The 17,108-nt window shown below is 46.2% G+C and overlaps 1 protein-coding gene and 1 long non-coding RNA gene across 3 annotated transcripts in view; one reads left to right on the top strand and one right to left on the bottom strand.

The window, feature by feature from the left end:
* DENND11 (DENN domain containing 11) overlaps positions 1-17,108 on the bottom strand; it is a 30,186-nt gene that overhangs the window by 11,016 nt on the left and 2,062 nt on the right. The window contains exons 1-2 of one of the 2 annotated variants that reach the window (XM_084616788.1): positions 14,647-14,885; positions 311-410 (exon numbers count right to left, since the gene is read on the bottom strand). In XM_084616788.1, coding sequence (XP_084472914.1) covers positions 311-410; positions 14,647-14,857 — 311 coding nt within the window. In that variant the 5' untranslated portion in view covers positions 14,858-14,885. Of the gene's footprint in view, positions 1-310; positions 411-14,646; positions 14,886-17,108 lie in introns of those variants that run through there. The other variant, XM_084616789.1, reaches the window with a different exon arrangement.
* Positions 3,950-13,045, top strand: LOC311510595. Its single transcript, XR_014709109.1, has 3 exons — positions 3,950-4,671; positions 6,383-9,091; positions 10,604-13,045. It is a non-coding gene; the product is annotated as an uncharacterized lncRNA (long non-coding RNA).

Below are 17,108 nucleotides of genomic sequence, written 5' to 3'. Positions count from 1 at the left end.
TAACTTCCTTGTTTGTTCCTGCCTCATGCGTTAGCGTCAGTACCTCTAGGAACCAGATCTGCTCTTGTTGGCAGGCTGGCCACCATAGCAGAAGTCATTCTACGTTAGGACCTACATAAATAGCAGATGTTTGATGCAGCAGATGCTAAATATCTGGAAAATTCACTCCAAAGCAGCTAGTTTTGTGACAAGTCAATTTGGGAGGCCTTAGTTGATGGGCAGTGCTCATTTTTACTGCTTTGGACTAAGGGAGGAGGGCGTGTGTGGCTAAGGAGGATGGGAAGGAGCAGCGCAGCACAAATATACTCACATGAAATCTGACTGGACTTTGTGCGACCCACTTGCCATGGATTTGAACTCAACACCTTCTAAGTCAATGTCGTGGGGCAAACACCATTCCACCATGTTACCTGTGGGGCAAAGGAGCAATAACTTTTCATTGGCATGGAAAAGGGTCCCACACTCTACTAAAGATAAAGCAGCAACAAATCAACAGCAGTCAGGTTTCAACCACTTGGGTACCAAGGAGCAGTGCACTGATAACACTATTTTAAAAGGCAAGTTTTTGGAGCAACACAGGGCGGTGATTACATGGCATTACAGTGAGATGGGTCTCTCCAGTACCTGAGACAGAGCACAAATGCAACCGTACCACACTCCATGTACTGTTTGTGAGACAGACATGCTGCATTGACCACTAGTACATCGCATGAGCCTCAACAGTTATTTCGGAACCTATTTAATGTCTTGCAGACTTGCCCCTCCAAGCCTTGCCAGGCAGCAGCCAGGTATTGGGTCAGGGCAGTGAAAGAGGGGCTAACTCTACTGATGTTTGTGCTGCGTGAGTTCTGTGGACAGAAGACTTCAGTCTCCAAAGCTGAGAATCTGATCCCTCTCCACAGCACTGTAGTGCAAAAGCAGAGCAAAGGGAAGGACGTAATGTTAAATAGCCAGGCATTTGGTAAGTGCATCATGTTGCCATGATAAAACCTTGGATTCAGAAAGGATTTTAGAGGAAATCTCTTCAAGAGAGGAAAGAAGCACAGAATCATAGGACTGGAAGGGACCTCAAGAGGTCATCTAGTCCAGTCCCCTGCAGGCTACGCAATAACTAGACCATCCCTGACAGGTGTTTGTCTAACCTGCTCTTAAAAATCTCCAATGACGGAGAGTTCACAACCTTCCTAGACAATTTGATCCAATGTGTAACAACCCTGACAGTTAGGAAGTTTTTTCTAATGTCCAAATTAAACCTCTCTTGCTGTAATTTAAGCCCATTGCTTCTTGTCCTATCCTCAGAGGTTAAAGAGAACAATTTTTCACACTCCTCCTTGTAACAACCTTTTATATACTTGAAAACTGTTATGTCCCCTCTCAGTCTTCTCCAGACTAAACAAACCCAATGTGTTCAATCTTTCCTCACAGGTCATGTTTTCTAGACCTTTAATTATTTTTGTTGCTCTTTTCTGGACTCTCTCCAATATGTCCACATTCTTCCTGAAATGTGGCACCCAGAACTGGACACAATACTCCAGCTGAGGCCTTATCAGCATGGAGTAGAGCAGAAGAATTACTTCTCGTGGTCTTGTTTACAACACTTCTGCTAATACATCCCAGAATGAGGTCTGCTTATTTTATTTTTTGCAACAGTGTTACACTGTTCTCCACTCATATTTAGCCTGTGATACACTAGGACCCCAGATCCCTTTCTGCAGTACTCCTTCATAGGCAGTCATTTCCCATTTTGTATGTGTGTAATCTGTTATTCCTTCCTAAGTGGAGTACTTTGCATTTGTCTGTATTGAATTTCATCCTATTTACTTCAGATCATTTCTCTAGTTTGTCCAGATCATTTTGAATTTTAATTCTATCCTCCAAAGCACTTGCAACCCCTCCCAGCTTGGCATCATCCACAAACTTTATAGGTGTATTCTGTGTGCTACTATCTAAATCATTTAGAAGTCAAATCTCCAAGACAAATGGAAACTGGACTCCCTCTCCATTCTGCCAGGCTCATGAAGGGGTATTAAAAAGCCCAGGCCAGAACTTTGTATGTAGATTTATGGCTAAAAGTGAAAGCGTTCTGATCACTACTGGTAGGGAGGAGTTTACACATACCACACGGAAAACTGTAGCACCGGCCATGCTCATGTCAGTGGAATCTTGCTGCTTAAAAAAAAGATATATATATAAAAATACATGCACGCCACATATGTGGCCATGATATTCATGTGAAAAACTCAAGTACTGGGTTAACAAGTTTGTTGTGTACCTTTGACTGCTTCACCTGCACTCTGCCAACAAATCCATCTTTGTCAAAGCTTCTAACATTCCAAGCCTCTGAGCAAATCAGCTGGCTGTATTTTTTAGTACATAAAACGTTGTTACAAGAAGGATTTCCTCCTTTTCACTAGTCCAAGGCCCAGTACATGCAATCCTCAGTCCTAGACCTGTGATATTTTAATGGTTTGATAGCCCACAAACCATCACGTCTACAAACCACAGGACAGCTGGTATTCCACCTCACACTCAAAGTGTGGGTGTGGAGACTCCACGACCACGCCTATCCTTCTTGATGGCTCTGCTTGGGCAATGGATCATTTCTCTGGAAGCCCATTATCTTCCTTGGTAAGACTGGTCAAACAGGAATCTTAAAGCCAACGCCTTAATACAGCTTCCATGGAACACCTCTTTAATTAATTAATATTTTAAGAGCTGACTGAAATGTTTCACAGATTTCCCAACCTCCTAACTCTACAACACAATAATTGTTCCAGCAAATTCAAAAGTGCACAGATATAGAAAAGATTAAGACTGAATAAATTGGCAACTATCACCCCAACAAGAAAAAGTTTAATGCCTGAAATAGAAAAGAATAACTAAGAAGTCTGATCTTGGGGTGGAGATAAGAGAGAATATTTTTTTAGATGAAAGATGATCCATATAAAAGACAAAAAATATTACAAATCAATCTAATCCTAAAATTTTTCACAACAGATTTGTGGGCTACACACAGATTTTGGATCAATACAAATATTCAGGGATGAGATTTTTCCCACCAAAAGTTATACTACTACAAGGCCTAGCGTTGACACAGTTATACCAGTATGAAAGCACCTGGTGTCAGTATAGTTTATTCCCCTTCCCAAACACTATACGTATTTAACAACATCCACACTGGGAATGTGTGGGGAGAATACATCACTTTATAGCAGTGTAGTTAAAACAGTACCACTTGTGTGTTTAGACAAGGCCTTAGACTTGGCCATGACTTTGAGAAACAAGAGCCTACAATTTGACACCTATATAAGTAGCTGATTTTCAAAACTAGCTGAGCGCTCAGCAGCACCCATGTGGGTCAGTAGGAGCTGTGGGGTGCTCCACATTTAAATAAGTGCCTAACTTTAGGGGACTATTGCTGAAAATCCTGGCCCTTCTTTGTATTTTACGTATTGCACAAAGGAGGGAGCACAAATAATTCTATTTAGCTACTAGAATTTAGTAGCCTATTTTTCTGCTCAAGTAGATAGTGTTTCCAACAGGTTTTGGGGCCTGGTGATACAGCAAGTTAATGACAATAAACAGCAGAGATTTCATGTGCATCCATTCTGTTCACAGATGGGGAGGCCAGTCCTAGGCTGTCTTGTCAGCAATGTCATCACACAGCTAACGTAAAGTCGCTACAACCAAGCATGGAAGTGAGGATAAGGGAGAGCTTTTCCATTACAAAGGACTCTCTGGCAGAGGCTGACTTGAGTACAAAGGGGATTTCTCATTTTATGATGGTAACGCCCCGATTCCCCAATCAGGGCTCTACTGTGCAAGGTGCTGTTAGGGTGACCAGACAGCAAGTGTGGAAAATCAGGACAGGGGTGTGGGGGTAATAGGTGTCTATACAAGACAAAGACCCCAAAATCGGGACTGTCCCTATAAAATTGGGACATCTGGTCACCCTAGGTGCTGTACAAATACATATGAAGACAGAGTCTTTATTGATGTACATGTGCCTTTTCGGCAGTGTACAAGGCTGGCAGAGGAAGCCACTATGATAATGCCTGTGGTTTGTGTTTAGAGTTATATGTAGCCACTTTTTAAAATGTATAACTGTTTTTAAAAAGACACAAGATGATCCTTCCCTGAAGAGTTTAAGGAAGTAGACCAGAGCTCCCTCAACCACAAGTTGTGGTTAGCGCCAAGTTCCCAAGTTCTCCCGCAGGTTCCTCTTTCAAACACAATTGAAAGTCTAATGCTCAGAATGAATCAACTACTGATCTTCAGCTGCAGAGTTAATAGTAATACGTTATCATTCCACAGCACCTTTCAGACGAAGTACCTTCAATTAGTTAAGCCACAAATATTGCTGCGGGGGTTGGCAAGTATTATTCCCATTTCACAGATGTGTGAACAGACAGAGGTTAAGTAATACACCCAGTTCCACAAAGCAGGTCAGTGGCAGAGCAAGTGGAACTAGAACCCTGTCTTGTGCTTTAAGCCACAGGAGATCACCATGCTCACACCTGAATAAACTCATTCAGTTGCACTGTTTTCTAGGATCTTTCATTAAAAAGAAAATTAGCCACCAACACCTGTACTCCTGGGCAGTCACTCTCACCACCTTGCCCTGTGCGACGTGGCAGTCACGGAGCAAGCAAAGAGATAAAAATCAGTCAGGTGAGATGCTAGAGCAAACAAAGGAGCGACTTTTCCCACAGGTACAAGCTTAGCTGCCGGCAGACAACAGGGAGGGGGAAGGGAGAAGCCTCTGTGAGAGCAGGAAGCCTATCCTGCTCCCTGGCCATGCACAAAGCAGCTCCCAGGCTGGTGAGGAAGGACTTCCCAAGCATCATCCAAACAACTTGAACTTTAGAGCACAATGCGAGGCTTTAAAGAGAGAAGCTCACAGGTATCTTGAAGAACTTTTGTAAGCCATTCGACAGCACCAGGATAGCAGCTTCTGGAAGGAATGGAGCCAAAAAAAGTTTCCCTTGTAACTTTCTGCACTATCCCTCTTATTTTTGGATGCTCCCAGAAGCTACTATGACACCAGCATTTAGCCTCTTTAATAATGTTCATGGGGATGGCGGCGGCTGGGGGGCATCACACCCTGACATGAAGATCTATATGTTAGTGAACACACTTTTAGATCTCTACACTCCCAAGCAGTACCTGCAACACAACACTGCAACGCTGGGCTAGTGCCTGAGAACCAGAAAGTGAAACTGAACATGGTTTAGCTCGATTTGGAGAATGAAAGAAATACAAAAGAGAAACAAACAGCTTAATAATGGTGAATTGGACTTTTTTAAAGCAGTTATTGGTTCACTTGTAGGCCTAATCCTGCAGTTGCAGGACCAGTAGTTATTAAGTTATTAAGAACACTACAGACTTATATCGGTATAATAATTACATTGCTCAGGGATGAAATCCACATCCCAGAGTGACATAGTTATACCGACTTAACCCCCATGTAGACAGTTCTGTCAGCAGAAGAGCTACTGGATCAACTTCACTGACGGGAGAGCTCTCTCCCATCAACTTAGGCCTGCTCTATACGAGAGTTAATTACGTCGACCTAACTCAGTAAGTGTCTACACTAAAATGTAGCTCCCACTGATGTAACTCGCCCACTACACTGACATAATAACTCCACCTCCACGAGAGGCATAGCACTGAAGTTGATGTAATTATGTCGATGCAGTGTCAGTGCAGACACTGTGTTGCTCACATTGACTGTTACTGCCTTTCAGAAACAGTCTCACAATTCTCCAAGTGCATTGGACATGCAAACGTGATTTAATTACTGCGATGTCGTACATCAACATAACTTAGGTCGACTTAATTTTGTAGTGTAGACGTGCCCTTAGAGTGTCTTTATTAAAGCAATACAATGGTACAGCTGCGCCGATGCAGCATTTTAAGAGTAGGCTTCCCCTACATCTCAAACTTACTACCAAGATAGTTAGCTGCCCACCACGATCACATAAGTAGCGAGAGACATAATTTGACCTGCTCCTATTTCTTTTAGAGAGTGGCATCTGGATACAGGAATGGGGCAGCCAGCACTGTGTGCAACATTCCAAGATGCCAAACATTGAAAGCTCGATACAAGTGCCTCAAAAAATGCGAGACTGTATCTCTCTTTAGCCTGAAGTTCCCACAGCAGTGCTTCTCTTTATCTTGTCCCTCCTGTGTCTATCCTACAGGTGAGCCCTATCTGGACTCCTTGCTGTTTCTGGATACCCAATAAAGCCACACAAAACACACCTTTTCCCCTTTCCAGCTGGCAGGATGACCAGCTGTGGCTTCTCCATTTGGGTTTGGATTTTGGTGATCCAAGCATTCACAACCTCCAGGCTTAATTACTATAATTCTCTCTACCTAGGTATGAAACAGCTGATCTTAGAACCGTTCCTGGTGGCGCAGGACATAGCAACCCATCTGTTCAGCAAAGCAAGCCTCTGACAGCACATCACCTCCAGTGCTCTACTCTTCACTAGCTCATGGAATTCCAGGTCAAATTCTATATTTCAGTCTTCACCTTTGGAGCAAGACAACAACCTTCACGTGATGCTCCTGTTAAGTGCTGGTGTTTTGCGTGTTTTGTGCAAATTCACGAACGTACCAATGTCCTTGACTGGCCACTGGACGTCATTTTACCGACCTCCCAGTGAAAGTAGCAATGTTTATATTTCCCCAAACCACCCTTTTCAGGACCAGAAAAGAACAGTTGGGCCAGTCCTCCAAATATACCAACTTACTGTAGAAGGGATGTCCATAGAAAAAGCGGATTACCTCTCTAGGACCCTCAAAGATCATCACATTGGCATCATGGACCTCCAAGAAACACACTCAAAAGATGACGACAAAGTTACCAGACATAAAAAACTCATGGTGCGGGGGGTTGCTCTACCATCTGTCTGACATTATCAAAGACATCCTCCCAGAGAAGCAGGCAGGATTTCACCGGAGGAGGAACTGCTGTGACCAAGTAGCTTCACTCATCGGCTATACTGAGACAGGATTCCAACAGAAGTTGAAGACAGGAATCATCCTTGTTGATCTGTGCTCAGCATATGACACCAGCTGGAGATAGGGCCTTCCTCCTCAAGGTCTCCCACATCATTCACTGTCGGCAAACGATCCGCCTCTTGGCGGCGATGACCAGGGACCACTGGTTAAGGTACACCTTAATGGCCAGATCAGTAGACCAAGAACTCTTCAATCTGGCATCCCTCAGGGCTCTGTCCTGGCCCCGATACTTTTTCATCTTTACACCATGGATATACCAGCAATGGAGTTGAGGAAATTAATCCATGCGGATGACATTGCCCTAGCTATTCAGCACACAAGCCTCCATACCATCAGCGGCACCCTAACCTGAGATCTTAGCACAATGGCTGATTATTTCCAATGCTGGAAACTTAGGCCTAACACGAAAAAAAACATGGTGACCATTTTCCATCTGAACAATAAAATGGCTAATACCAAACTCGTGGTGCAGTTCTGCAGTGAGAGCGTCAGCCATGAGGCTAACTCAAAGTATCTCGGTGTTACACTGGACCAGAGTTTAACCTTTCGACAACACCTCGAGAACACCCACTATAAGGTCAGGTCTCATGTTGTGCTTATCAGAAAATTGGCCAGAACATCATGGGGCTCCAGTCCATGGACCTTACAAACCACAACAACTGCCTTGGTACATTCTGCTGCTGCATACTGTGCGCCAGTGTGGTTTCACAGCAGTCACACTAAACGCCTTGATACTCAACTCAATAATGCCATGCGCAAAGAGTCAATTTGAGCATTCCTGACACTGGTCGACTGGCTCCCAGTCCTATCGCATATCCAGCCTCCACAGATCAGAAGAGCTGCCCAGACATCTCACTTTCTCAACCATGTCAATGCAAACACGAAGATCCCGCTGCATGATGACCTGCAGAACCCTCCAAAGACAAAATTAAAATCCTGCAACCTTCTATGGATCCGCATCAAGACTCTTACACTTAACTTTGATGCTGAGGCTAAATGGAGAACCACAGGGAGTGTTTTGACCATGCAAAACAAACAGCTCATTGTTGACCCTGTCAAGGAACCACCGGGTTTTGATTTATGTTGGAAAGACTGGTGCAGATTGAATCAAATCAGGACATCTCTCGGGAGATGTGGACAAACCCTCTTTAAATGGAAAATGAGGCAAACACCTGTATGAGACTGTGGTCACCAGGCACAAATGATTGAGCACATCATTTCTGAGTGTCCATTTGTTCTTTAGCCAGGGGCCTGAAGGACATGCACCAGCTCACTGCTGTCGCAAAGTCCCTACTATCATATCTAGATATAAGTTTGTAATTGTTGTTACCTCCCCAAGCCATACCAAAGAAGAAGTCTTCACCATCAGAGTCCTCCATGGGCTTGGCACAAGTTACCCAAGGGACCAGCACACCCTGCGTGGTCATGATCTCCCATGAGAGCCAGGTTCCTGTGGCATTATGGGACTGTTAACCTCAAGAGCAAAGCTTGTGCATGCAGGAGACCAAACTTTCTTGGCCACTGCCCATAACTTACTCCCAGAAGAGGTCAGGATACACAGAAACTTTAGCGTATTCAGAACAAAAAGCAAAACTTACTTCTTTGACCCAGCCCTTCTGCATAGCCACCCTAGCCCTCTCACACAAAGCCACAAGAAGCCGGTCACTATCTGAAGTGTATGTACAAACATATACATAAGTGATGGATGCTATATAAGACTCTAGATCGAGGCAGACAGAACAGCAGCACAGCATGTGTGAATTTATTTGGCAGGTATGCGCTGACCTACCAACAGGAAGTTAATAATGGACAACAGCGGATGCAGTGGTGGGCTATCAACGAAGGGGTTAGCATTTTCTGTAATCTCAGTGTCATGATTGGTTACTTAGGTCAATAACAGAAGAGAATTAATACCAAGTTTGTGTAGGACTGAGCAAGATCGCAAGTGCGTGATGAAAGACAGTTGAGAGATAAGTTCACCACTCCTCGGGAAAACAACATTAATCTCTTAAGCATCAAACAAAAGAATCCAAGTCACCTGTGCAGACAGAACTCAATACAGGTATTACACCAATAAATATGTAGCAGAGCTGTGATTTGTTGGGTACAGTCAGCACAAATCAGGAGGCATAGATCAGCGTTCATGTCGCACTCCCTGTCAATACCCAGCCCAAGCTGGGGAAGCTAATGATCCAACCAGTGGACCAAATTCGGTGATGAATCCTGGTCATGGGCCATCTGAGGCACATTACGCATACACTAAGAAGAAGCAGCACAAGTCAATGCTCTACATGCCCATCAAGGGACGTAATTTACCTCTTCCATACAGACACTATTGCTAAGGCTAAGATTTTGTCACGGATATATTTAGTAAAAGTCATGGATAAGTCATGGGCAATAAACAAAAATTCATGGAGGCCCCTGACCTGTCCCTGACATTTACTAAAAATATCCCTGACAAAATGGGGAGGGAGGAGGGTCCAGCACCCACAGCTGCTGGGGCTCCAGGGTCCCACCCACTGCACAGCAGCTGGGAACTCCGGGGGACCCCTAACCCCCACAGCAGCTGGCAGCTCTAGGGCCCCCTGCTGCCTGGGTGCTGCAGCCCAGCCCCACTGCCCCAGGGCTGATGCAGAAAAGGACACGGAGGTTCCTGGAAGTCACAGATACCGTGACATCATCATAGCCTTAACTACTGCTACTAAACCTAGTTTTCTAAAGTTATTTGTTGTAGAGAAGTATGAAGAGTGATTGTTTTCCCCCCTTTGAAAAGTTGCATGTGGACAATAGCGGTCAAATTTGACCCTCTCCTTACATCCCATTTTCAATATTTCCCTGTGAATTATATTGTATACGTGGAAGCACTTTAGTACAACCCTCCACAGCAGATAAAACCAGCACCAAAACCAAGATGTACTGGTATGTTACCCGCCATTACCTAGTACTTAAAAGTACAGCTGGAAAGCAGTCCAGCTTCTGCAGGACCACTTTTCACTCTGTGTGCCCAACTGCCTACTCACAAAATGGCAGAGGAGTTTTAGGAAAAACTGAGGTTTGTCTAGGGAGACTAATCATATTTAACATCATACTTATTTGGAGCACTAAACCCCACCCCCTTGATTATTATACTGTGGGGTCCACTACGCTGATGTAACACCACTGAGATCACCTATTTTGGCTGCACATTAAAGAAAGCCACTCCTGCACTAACAGAAAATTAAATCCTAGTGCTAACCCCTATTTCCCATATGCCCTCTTCTCCCAGTTACTTATTCTGATGTGGCAACACACCTACCTACATACATTCTCCGCCCTGCCTCCCCCCATGCTGGATGTGCAGAATCAGTAAAAAGGCAGTGAATCTAGTGAGAATGGAAGTCAAAAATCTTGAATTCTTATCCCAGCTTTGCCACTGACTTCCTGCATAGTCAGACAAGAGAGCCTCTATAAAAATCTCCCCACTGTGTTTTCTACTGCATGCATCCGATGAAGTGAGCTATAGTTCACGAAAGCTTATGCTCAAATAAATTTCTTAGTCTCTAAGGTGCAACAAGTACTCCTTTTCTTTTTGCAGATACCGACTAACATGGCTGCTACTCTGAAACCTGTCATTGTGCAAGGCACTGAATTTAGCCCTATGGAGTGGAAATCTATCAACTTCATGAAAAAACTTGTACAGATACAGACAGACATCATCTTCCTTTCCAAATGAAAACAGATGGACATCATACCAAAAGGACTGAAGGTAAAAAATCCATTACAATCTACATACCACACACTATGCTGACTGCTTGTGCCACACACTCTCAAAGAAACTGCGGAACCACCTGATCAACATCCTCTACAGCAACCAGGGAAAGATTAAGAATGAGCTCTCAGAACTGGATACTCTCATAAAAAAACAACCTTCCACAGAAGCTTCCTCGTGGCTGGACTTTACAAAAACTACACAAGCCATTTACAACACATACTTGCTTCTCTACAAAAGAAAAAGGACACTAAACTACTACATGCCACAAGGGGCCACAACAGTGGTTCCCTTAACCCACTCAGCAATATTGTTAATCTATCCAACTATACCCTTAGCCCAGCAGAATAACCTGCCCTATCTCGAGGCCTCTCCTTCTGCCCCTCCACCCCCACGAACATTATATAGTTCTGTGGTGACCTAGAATCCTGTCTCCGACTCAAGGAATATTTCCAACACACCTCTGAACAACATACTAACCCACAGAGACCTTCCTACCAACACTATAAAAAGAAGAATTCTGGGTGGACTCCTCCTGAAGGTCGAAACAACAGGCTGGACTTCTACATAGAGTACTTCCGGCGACGTGCACGGGCTGAAATTGTGAAAAAGCAGCATCACTTGCCCCATAACCTCAGCCGTGCAGAACACAATGCCATCTACAGCCTCAGAAACAACTCTGACATCATAATCAAAAAGTGACAAAGGAGGTGCTGTCATCATCATGAATAGGTCGGAATATGAACACCACCACTTTCTACAAGCCATTACCCTCTGATCCCACTGAGAATTACCAAAAGAAACTACACCATTTGTTCAAGAAACTCCCTGAAAAAGCACAAGAACAAATCTGCACAGACATACCCCTGGAATTCCGACCAGGGGTATTCTATCTGCTACCCAAGATCCATAAACCTAGAAATCCTGGATGCCCCATCATCTCAGGCATTGGCACCCTGACAGCAGGATGGTCTGGCTATGGAGACTCCCGCCTCAGGCCCTACGCTACCAGCACTCCCAGCTATCTTCAAGACACCACTGACTTTCCGAGGAAACTACAATCCATCGGTGATCTTCCTGAAAACACCATCCTGGCCACTATGGATATAGAAGCCCTCTACACCAACATTCCACACAAAGATGGACAACAAGCTGTCAGGAACAGTATCCCCGATAACGTCACGGCAAACCCGGTGGCTGAATTTTGTGACTTTGTCCTCACCCATAACTATTTCACATTTGGGGACAACGTATACCTTCAAATCAGCGGCATTGCTATGGGTACCCGCAAGAGATCCACTTCCTGGACACTACAGTCCTAATAAGCGATGGTCACATAAACACCACCCTATACTGGAAACCTACTGACCACTATGCCTACCTACATGCCTCCAGCTTTCATCCAGACCACACCACACAATCCATTGTCTACAGCCAAGCTCTACGACACAACCGCATTTGCTCCAACCCCTCAGACAGAGACAAACACCTACAAGATCTCTATCAAGCATTCTTACAACTACAATACCCACCTGCTGAAGTGAAGAAACAGACTGACAGAGCCAGAAGAGTACCCAGAAGTTACCTACTACAGGACAGGCCCAACAAAGATAACAATAGAACGCCACTAGCCGTCACCTTCAGCCCCCAACTAAAACCTCTCCAACGCATCATCAAAGATTTACAACCTATCCTGAAGGATGACCCACCACTCTCACAGATCTTGAGAGACAGGCCAGTCCTTGCTTACAGACAGCCCCCTAATCTGAAGCAAATACTCACCAGCAGCCACACAACAAAAACACTAACCCAGGAACCTATCCTTGCAACAAAGCCCGTTGCCAACTGTGTCCACATATCTATTCAGGGGACACCATCATAGGGCCTAATCACATCAGCCACACTGTCAGAGGCTCGTTCACCTACACATCTACCAATGTGATATATGCCATCATGTGCCAGCAATGCCCCTCTGCCATGTACGTTGGCCAAACTGGACAGTCTCTACATAAAAGAATAAATGGACACAAATCAGGTGTCAAGAATTATAACATTCAAAAACCAGTTGGAGAACACTTCAATCTCTTTGGTCACTTGATTACAGACCTCAAAGTGGCAATTCCTCAACAAAAAACCTTCAAAAACAGACTCCAACAAGAGACTGCTGAATTGGAATTAATTTGCAAACTGGACACAATTAACTAAGGCTTGAATAAAGACTGGGGGTGGATGGGTCATTACACAAAGTAAAACTATTTCCCCTTGTTTACTCCCCCCATCCGTCCCCCCCCCCCCCCCGCCTTCCTCACACATTCTTGTCAACTGCTGGAAATGGCCCACCTTGATTATCACTACAAAAGGTCCCCTCCTCCCCTGGGTAATAGCTCACCTTACCTGATCACTCTTGTTACATGTGTATGGTAACACATGTTCTCTGTGTATATAAAATCTCCCCACTATATTTTCCACTGCATGCATCCGATGAAGTGAGCTGTAGCTCACGAAAGCTTATGCTCAAATAAATTTGTTAGTCTCTAAGGTGTCACAAGTACTCCTGTTCTTTTTTCTCTGTACTTGTTTCCTCATCTGTACTACTCTTCTACCTATTTCACAGGAATTCTGAGAGGCTTAATTCCTTAGCGTATGTAAAGCACTTGAGATTCCTAGAAGAAAGGCACTATAGATAAACAGAGTGTTATTAATCTGCACAGGTCCCATGATGAGGAAGGGAAAGTAACACCAAGATCTCAAAGTTGCATGAATGGAAGTAACTAGCATTTTGTTGCATTATACTTGGCAAATATAATGCAAGTCACAGGAAAACAACATGCACACTGGGGAAGTGGTCAGATACTGTAGTGATGGTGGCTATGTTAATCACCATCTAACACACTGTATGTACAGCGAATGACTGTTTGTAGACAATGTTTGGTGGGTGAGGCTTCCATGACTTGCCTCACCTCACTACCAATCAATACCTATGGGGAAAACAGGGACACGCAGCACAATATTCTCATTTGAGAGAAAGCTGCAGAGACCCGCCTCAAGCTCATCACCAGAGTACAGGATACTGAAGTGGGGAGAGGTTCCCAGGGCTTTTCCATCACCCCATGAAGATCAGTGGGTGACAGGGAGGATTTAAAGAGGAGGAATGTAGCAATCTTTTCTGAAAGAGGGGGAATATAGCAGTATTTTCTGGGAACCTGCTGCCCCCCCCAACTCATCACAATGATGATCAGGCTGCTGAGCCAGGGAGGAGGGAAGGGAGAGAGTAGGAGAGAAAGATTTCCACACGGTTTCCCTCTCATCCCTGTGGGCCTGAGCACTAGCTGTGTGAGGTGTGCAGTAGGTCCCTTGAGAAGGGACCTGTTGAGGCCTTCCCCACTCATAACAGCGATGGCCAGGCTGCTCAACCGGAGAGTGGTGGCGGGGCAGGAAGAGGAGCAGAATTCCCAAGGTGTCTCTCATTCCCTGCAGACACACCAGGGGGCTGGGGGATAGGAAGGAGAAGGGAAAGTGGAAGCGAGGGGAGGCAGCGTTTTCCTGGGGACCTGCCGAGGCCTCCCCAACTCATAACAGCGATGACCAAGCTGCTCAGCCTGGGAGCGGGGGGGAGAAGCGAGATTCCCAGGGCGTCCCTCATCCCCAGCAGGCGCACCACCGAGGAGCCGCGGGGGGGGGGGTCAGGAAGGAGGCGACAGGGGGCAGCAGCGTTTCCCTGGGAACCTGCCGAGGCCGGCCCAGCTCATCACAGCGGAGCCCGGCCGCTGAGCCCGGAGGATGGATGCGGTGTGGGGGGGGGGTCTCCCGCGGCTCCCCGGCAGCGCACGGCGGGGGCGCAGCACCCCCGCGGGCCGGGCCGCCCTTACCGGAGCGGGGATCGAAGGTGACCACGAACACCGCCACGATCTGGTCCGCCTCCGCCTCCGGCCCCCGCGGCAGCGCCCCGGGGCCGCCCCACGCCGCGCCGCCCCCCGGGGCCAGGCTCCAGCCGCCCCGCTCCGGCTCGGGCTGCGGCAGGGAGACCGCGGGGCCCTCGGCCCAGAAGAGCAGCGGCGCCTCGTCTGCCGGCTCCACCATGGCCTCGGCCGGCCGACTGCGCCGCGGAGAGCCGGGCGGGCGGGGAGGGGCGGGCGGCCGCGGAGCAGGGGGCGGGGCTCAGCCCGCTCGGGGGCGGGGCTTCCGGGCTGTGAACACGCTCTGTCCCGCAGCCCGCTTGTGGGCCGGCCGCAGCCCGTCACGTGACCGCGCGCTCACGGGGCCGGGTGGGGGGAGGGGGCGCTGATTGGAGTCGCAGCGGGGCAGCGGACAGTGGCGCGCGGCGCGTGCCGAGGCCCCCTGTCCCCGGGGAGCCGGGCACGCGCTCAGCACGGGGCCTGCGGAGAGCGCTTCGGAGCAGCAGAGCCGTTCGCCCGCGGGTCCCCAGGGCGCTGCAGCGGGGCTGGCGTTCCTCTGTGCCCTGGGTGCTTGTGCGTCACTGGCTGGGGTCACTTGATTGCGGGTGCTGGTGAGCGCGCCAGAGTTTAAGAAGGGGAGCCAGTGACGTTACCCACAAGTACAAGCAGTTACATCACCTCCTGGGGTCTGAAAGGACAGAGGTGAAAACACACCTAGGTCCTGACCCTGCAAACTGCTTTGCATAAATGGGCTGAAGTAGAGGGGTCCATCGGTGCAGTGCGATTTACAGGACTGGGGCCCTAAATCAGTGGTTCTCAAGCTGTATCTGTGGACCCCTGGGGGTCTGCAGACTATGTCTAAGATTTCCAAGGGGGTCTGTACTTCCGTTTGAAATTTTGTAGGGGTCTGCGAATGAAAAAAGGTTGAAAACCACTGCCCTGGATCGATTAGACATACTGGGTGCTATTAAAAATTAAATGCTGTATTGTGGTATGAGGCTACTGTGCTATTGCCTAGAATATTTTTATTACAGTATTGTTTTTATTGCTCTTTGTTTTAGGATATTTCTACCCATCCCCCTTGTATTAGGTGCCATTACTTAAACTTAGAAGTACATCAGTTCCCTCTGGGAAGAAAAACTAAATTCTCATCTTCTTCCCTCACAGATTAAAGTCACTTTCTTAAAAGGAATTAAATCTACATTGTTTGTTTCCTAGAGCATGCAGCTGGGGCCACAACTCAGAGAAGAGTTTCATGCCCCCAGAGTGGAGAAACTGCTGGATCTCAAGTGACTTGGAGTTTGTGCAAGTCAGTTTCTCTACTGAGCTTAGTATCCTCACAAACTGGAACCTAAACTGTCAGTTTCATCATCCCTGTTAAATGCAACTGGCATAGTGGGATGTGCAATCAGATAATTATAAATATGGGTTATTTATACTGTACCAGGAGATAACTTTTCAGCAGCATGCACTGTAGATCATATAGATAGATTAGATTATAAAATTATTTTGATACCATTATTTTTTGGAAAAAAACCCCACAGATAATTGTGCCACTGAGCCAAACATTAGAATGTCATTTGCTGCAATATTTCTGACCTATATTGTCTGTGCTAATTTAGGCCCTGATCCTGAAAGTGGATGCGTGTGGGCGCCTCATTATACCAACACAGAGCCCGATTGAAGTCAATATGGACTCCTGCACAGATCTCTTTGCAGAATTAGTGCTTAAGGATGTAGTTTCCTTGGGGCTGTGCCTTGTGACTTCCGCTATGTTATGCATAACACTGAGCAATGTTAACACTCCATATATATTAATAACAATTAATACAAAGGTAACCAAAATAGACCTAGCTAATGAAGTGTAATCTGGCTAGAGCAAAGAACAGAGATCCCAGACTCCTAAATTTCTGGCTCTACTGCTGATTCTTTTTGGGAACTTGGAAAAGTCTGTTTCTCTTAAAAAAGTCACTTAATCTTCCTGTGCATTATTATACCCGTCTTTATAATCCTAACAGAGAAGAATCTAGAGGCCCTGGTGGATGCTCTTTCATCCCAATTAGGCAGAATTCCCAACTAACAGTAGACCTCTTTTCAGAAGAAATGCTACTGTCTGAGTCGCTGTAGAGCTCTACTGAGCATGTCATACTAAATCAGTCCATGGAATTGAGCAGAGCCAATATCTGCACTAGGGTAGAAACAGAACCTATTGCCTGCTCCATGTCAGCACCCTCAATAGCTTAAGAGATGCTCATCAGGAATAACAGCAAGGAGTCCTTGTGGCACCTTAGAGACTCTAAGGTGCCACAAGGACTCCTCATTGTTTTTGCTGATACAGACTAACACGGCTACCCCTCTGAAACCTGTCATCAGGAATAGTTGGCTCGGAAGTTGCAAGCTCGCCTCTGGGGGAGGCAGCGATGAGGACTGAGAGG

This window comes from Lepidochelys olivacea, assembly GCF_965140295.1.
Source record: "Lepidochelys olivacea isolate rLepOli2 genome assembly, chromosome: 1".
NCBI classification, from domain to species: Eukaryota; Metazoa; Chordata; order Testudines; family Cheloniidae; genus Lepidochelys; species Lepidochelys olivacea.
This window is presented reverse-complemented; position numbering and strand designations above follow the sequence as displayed.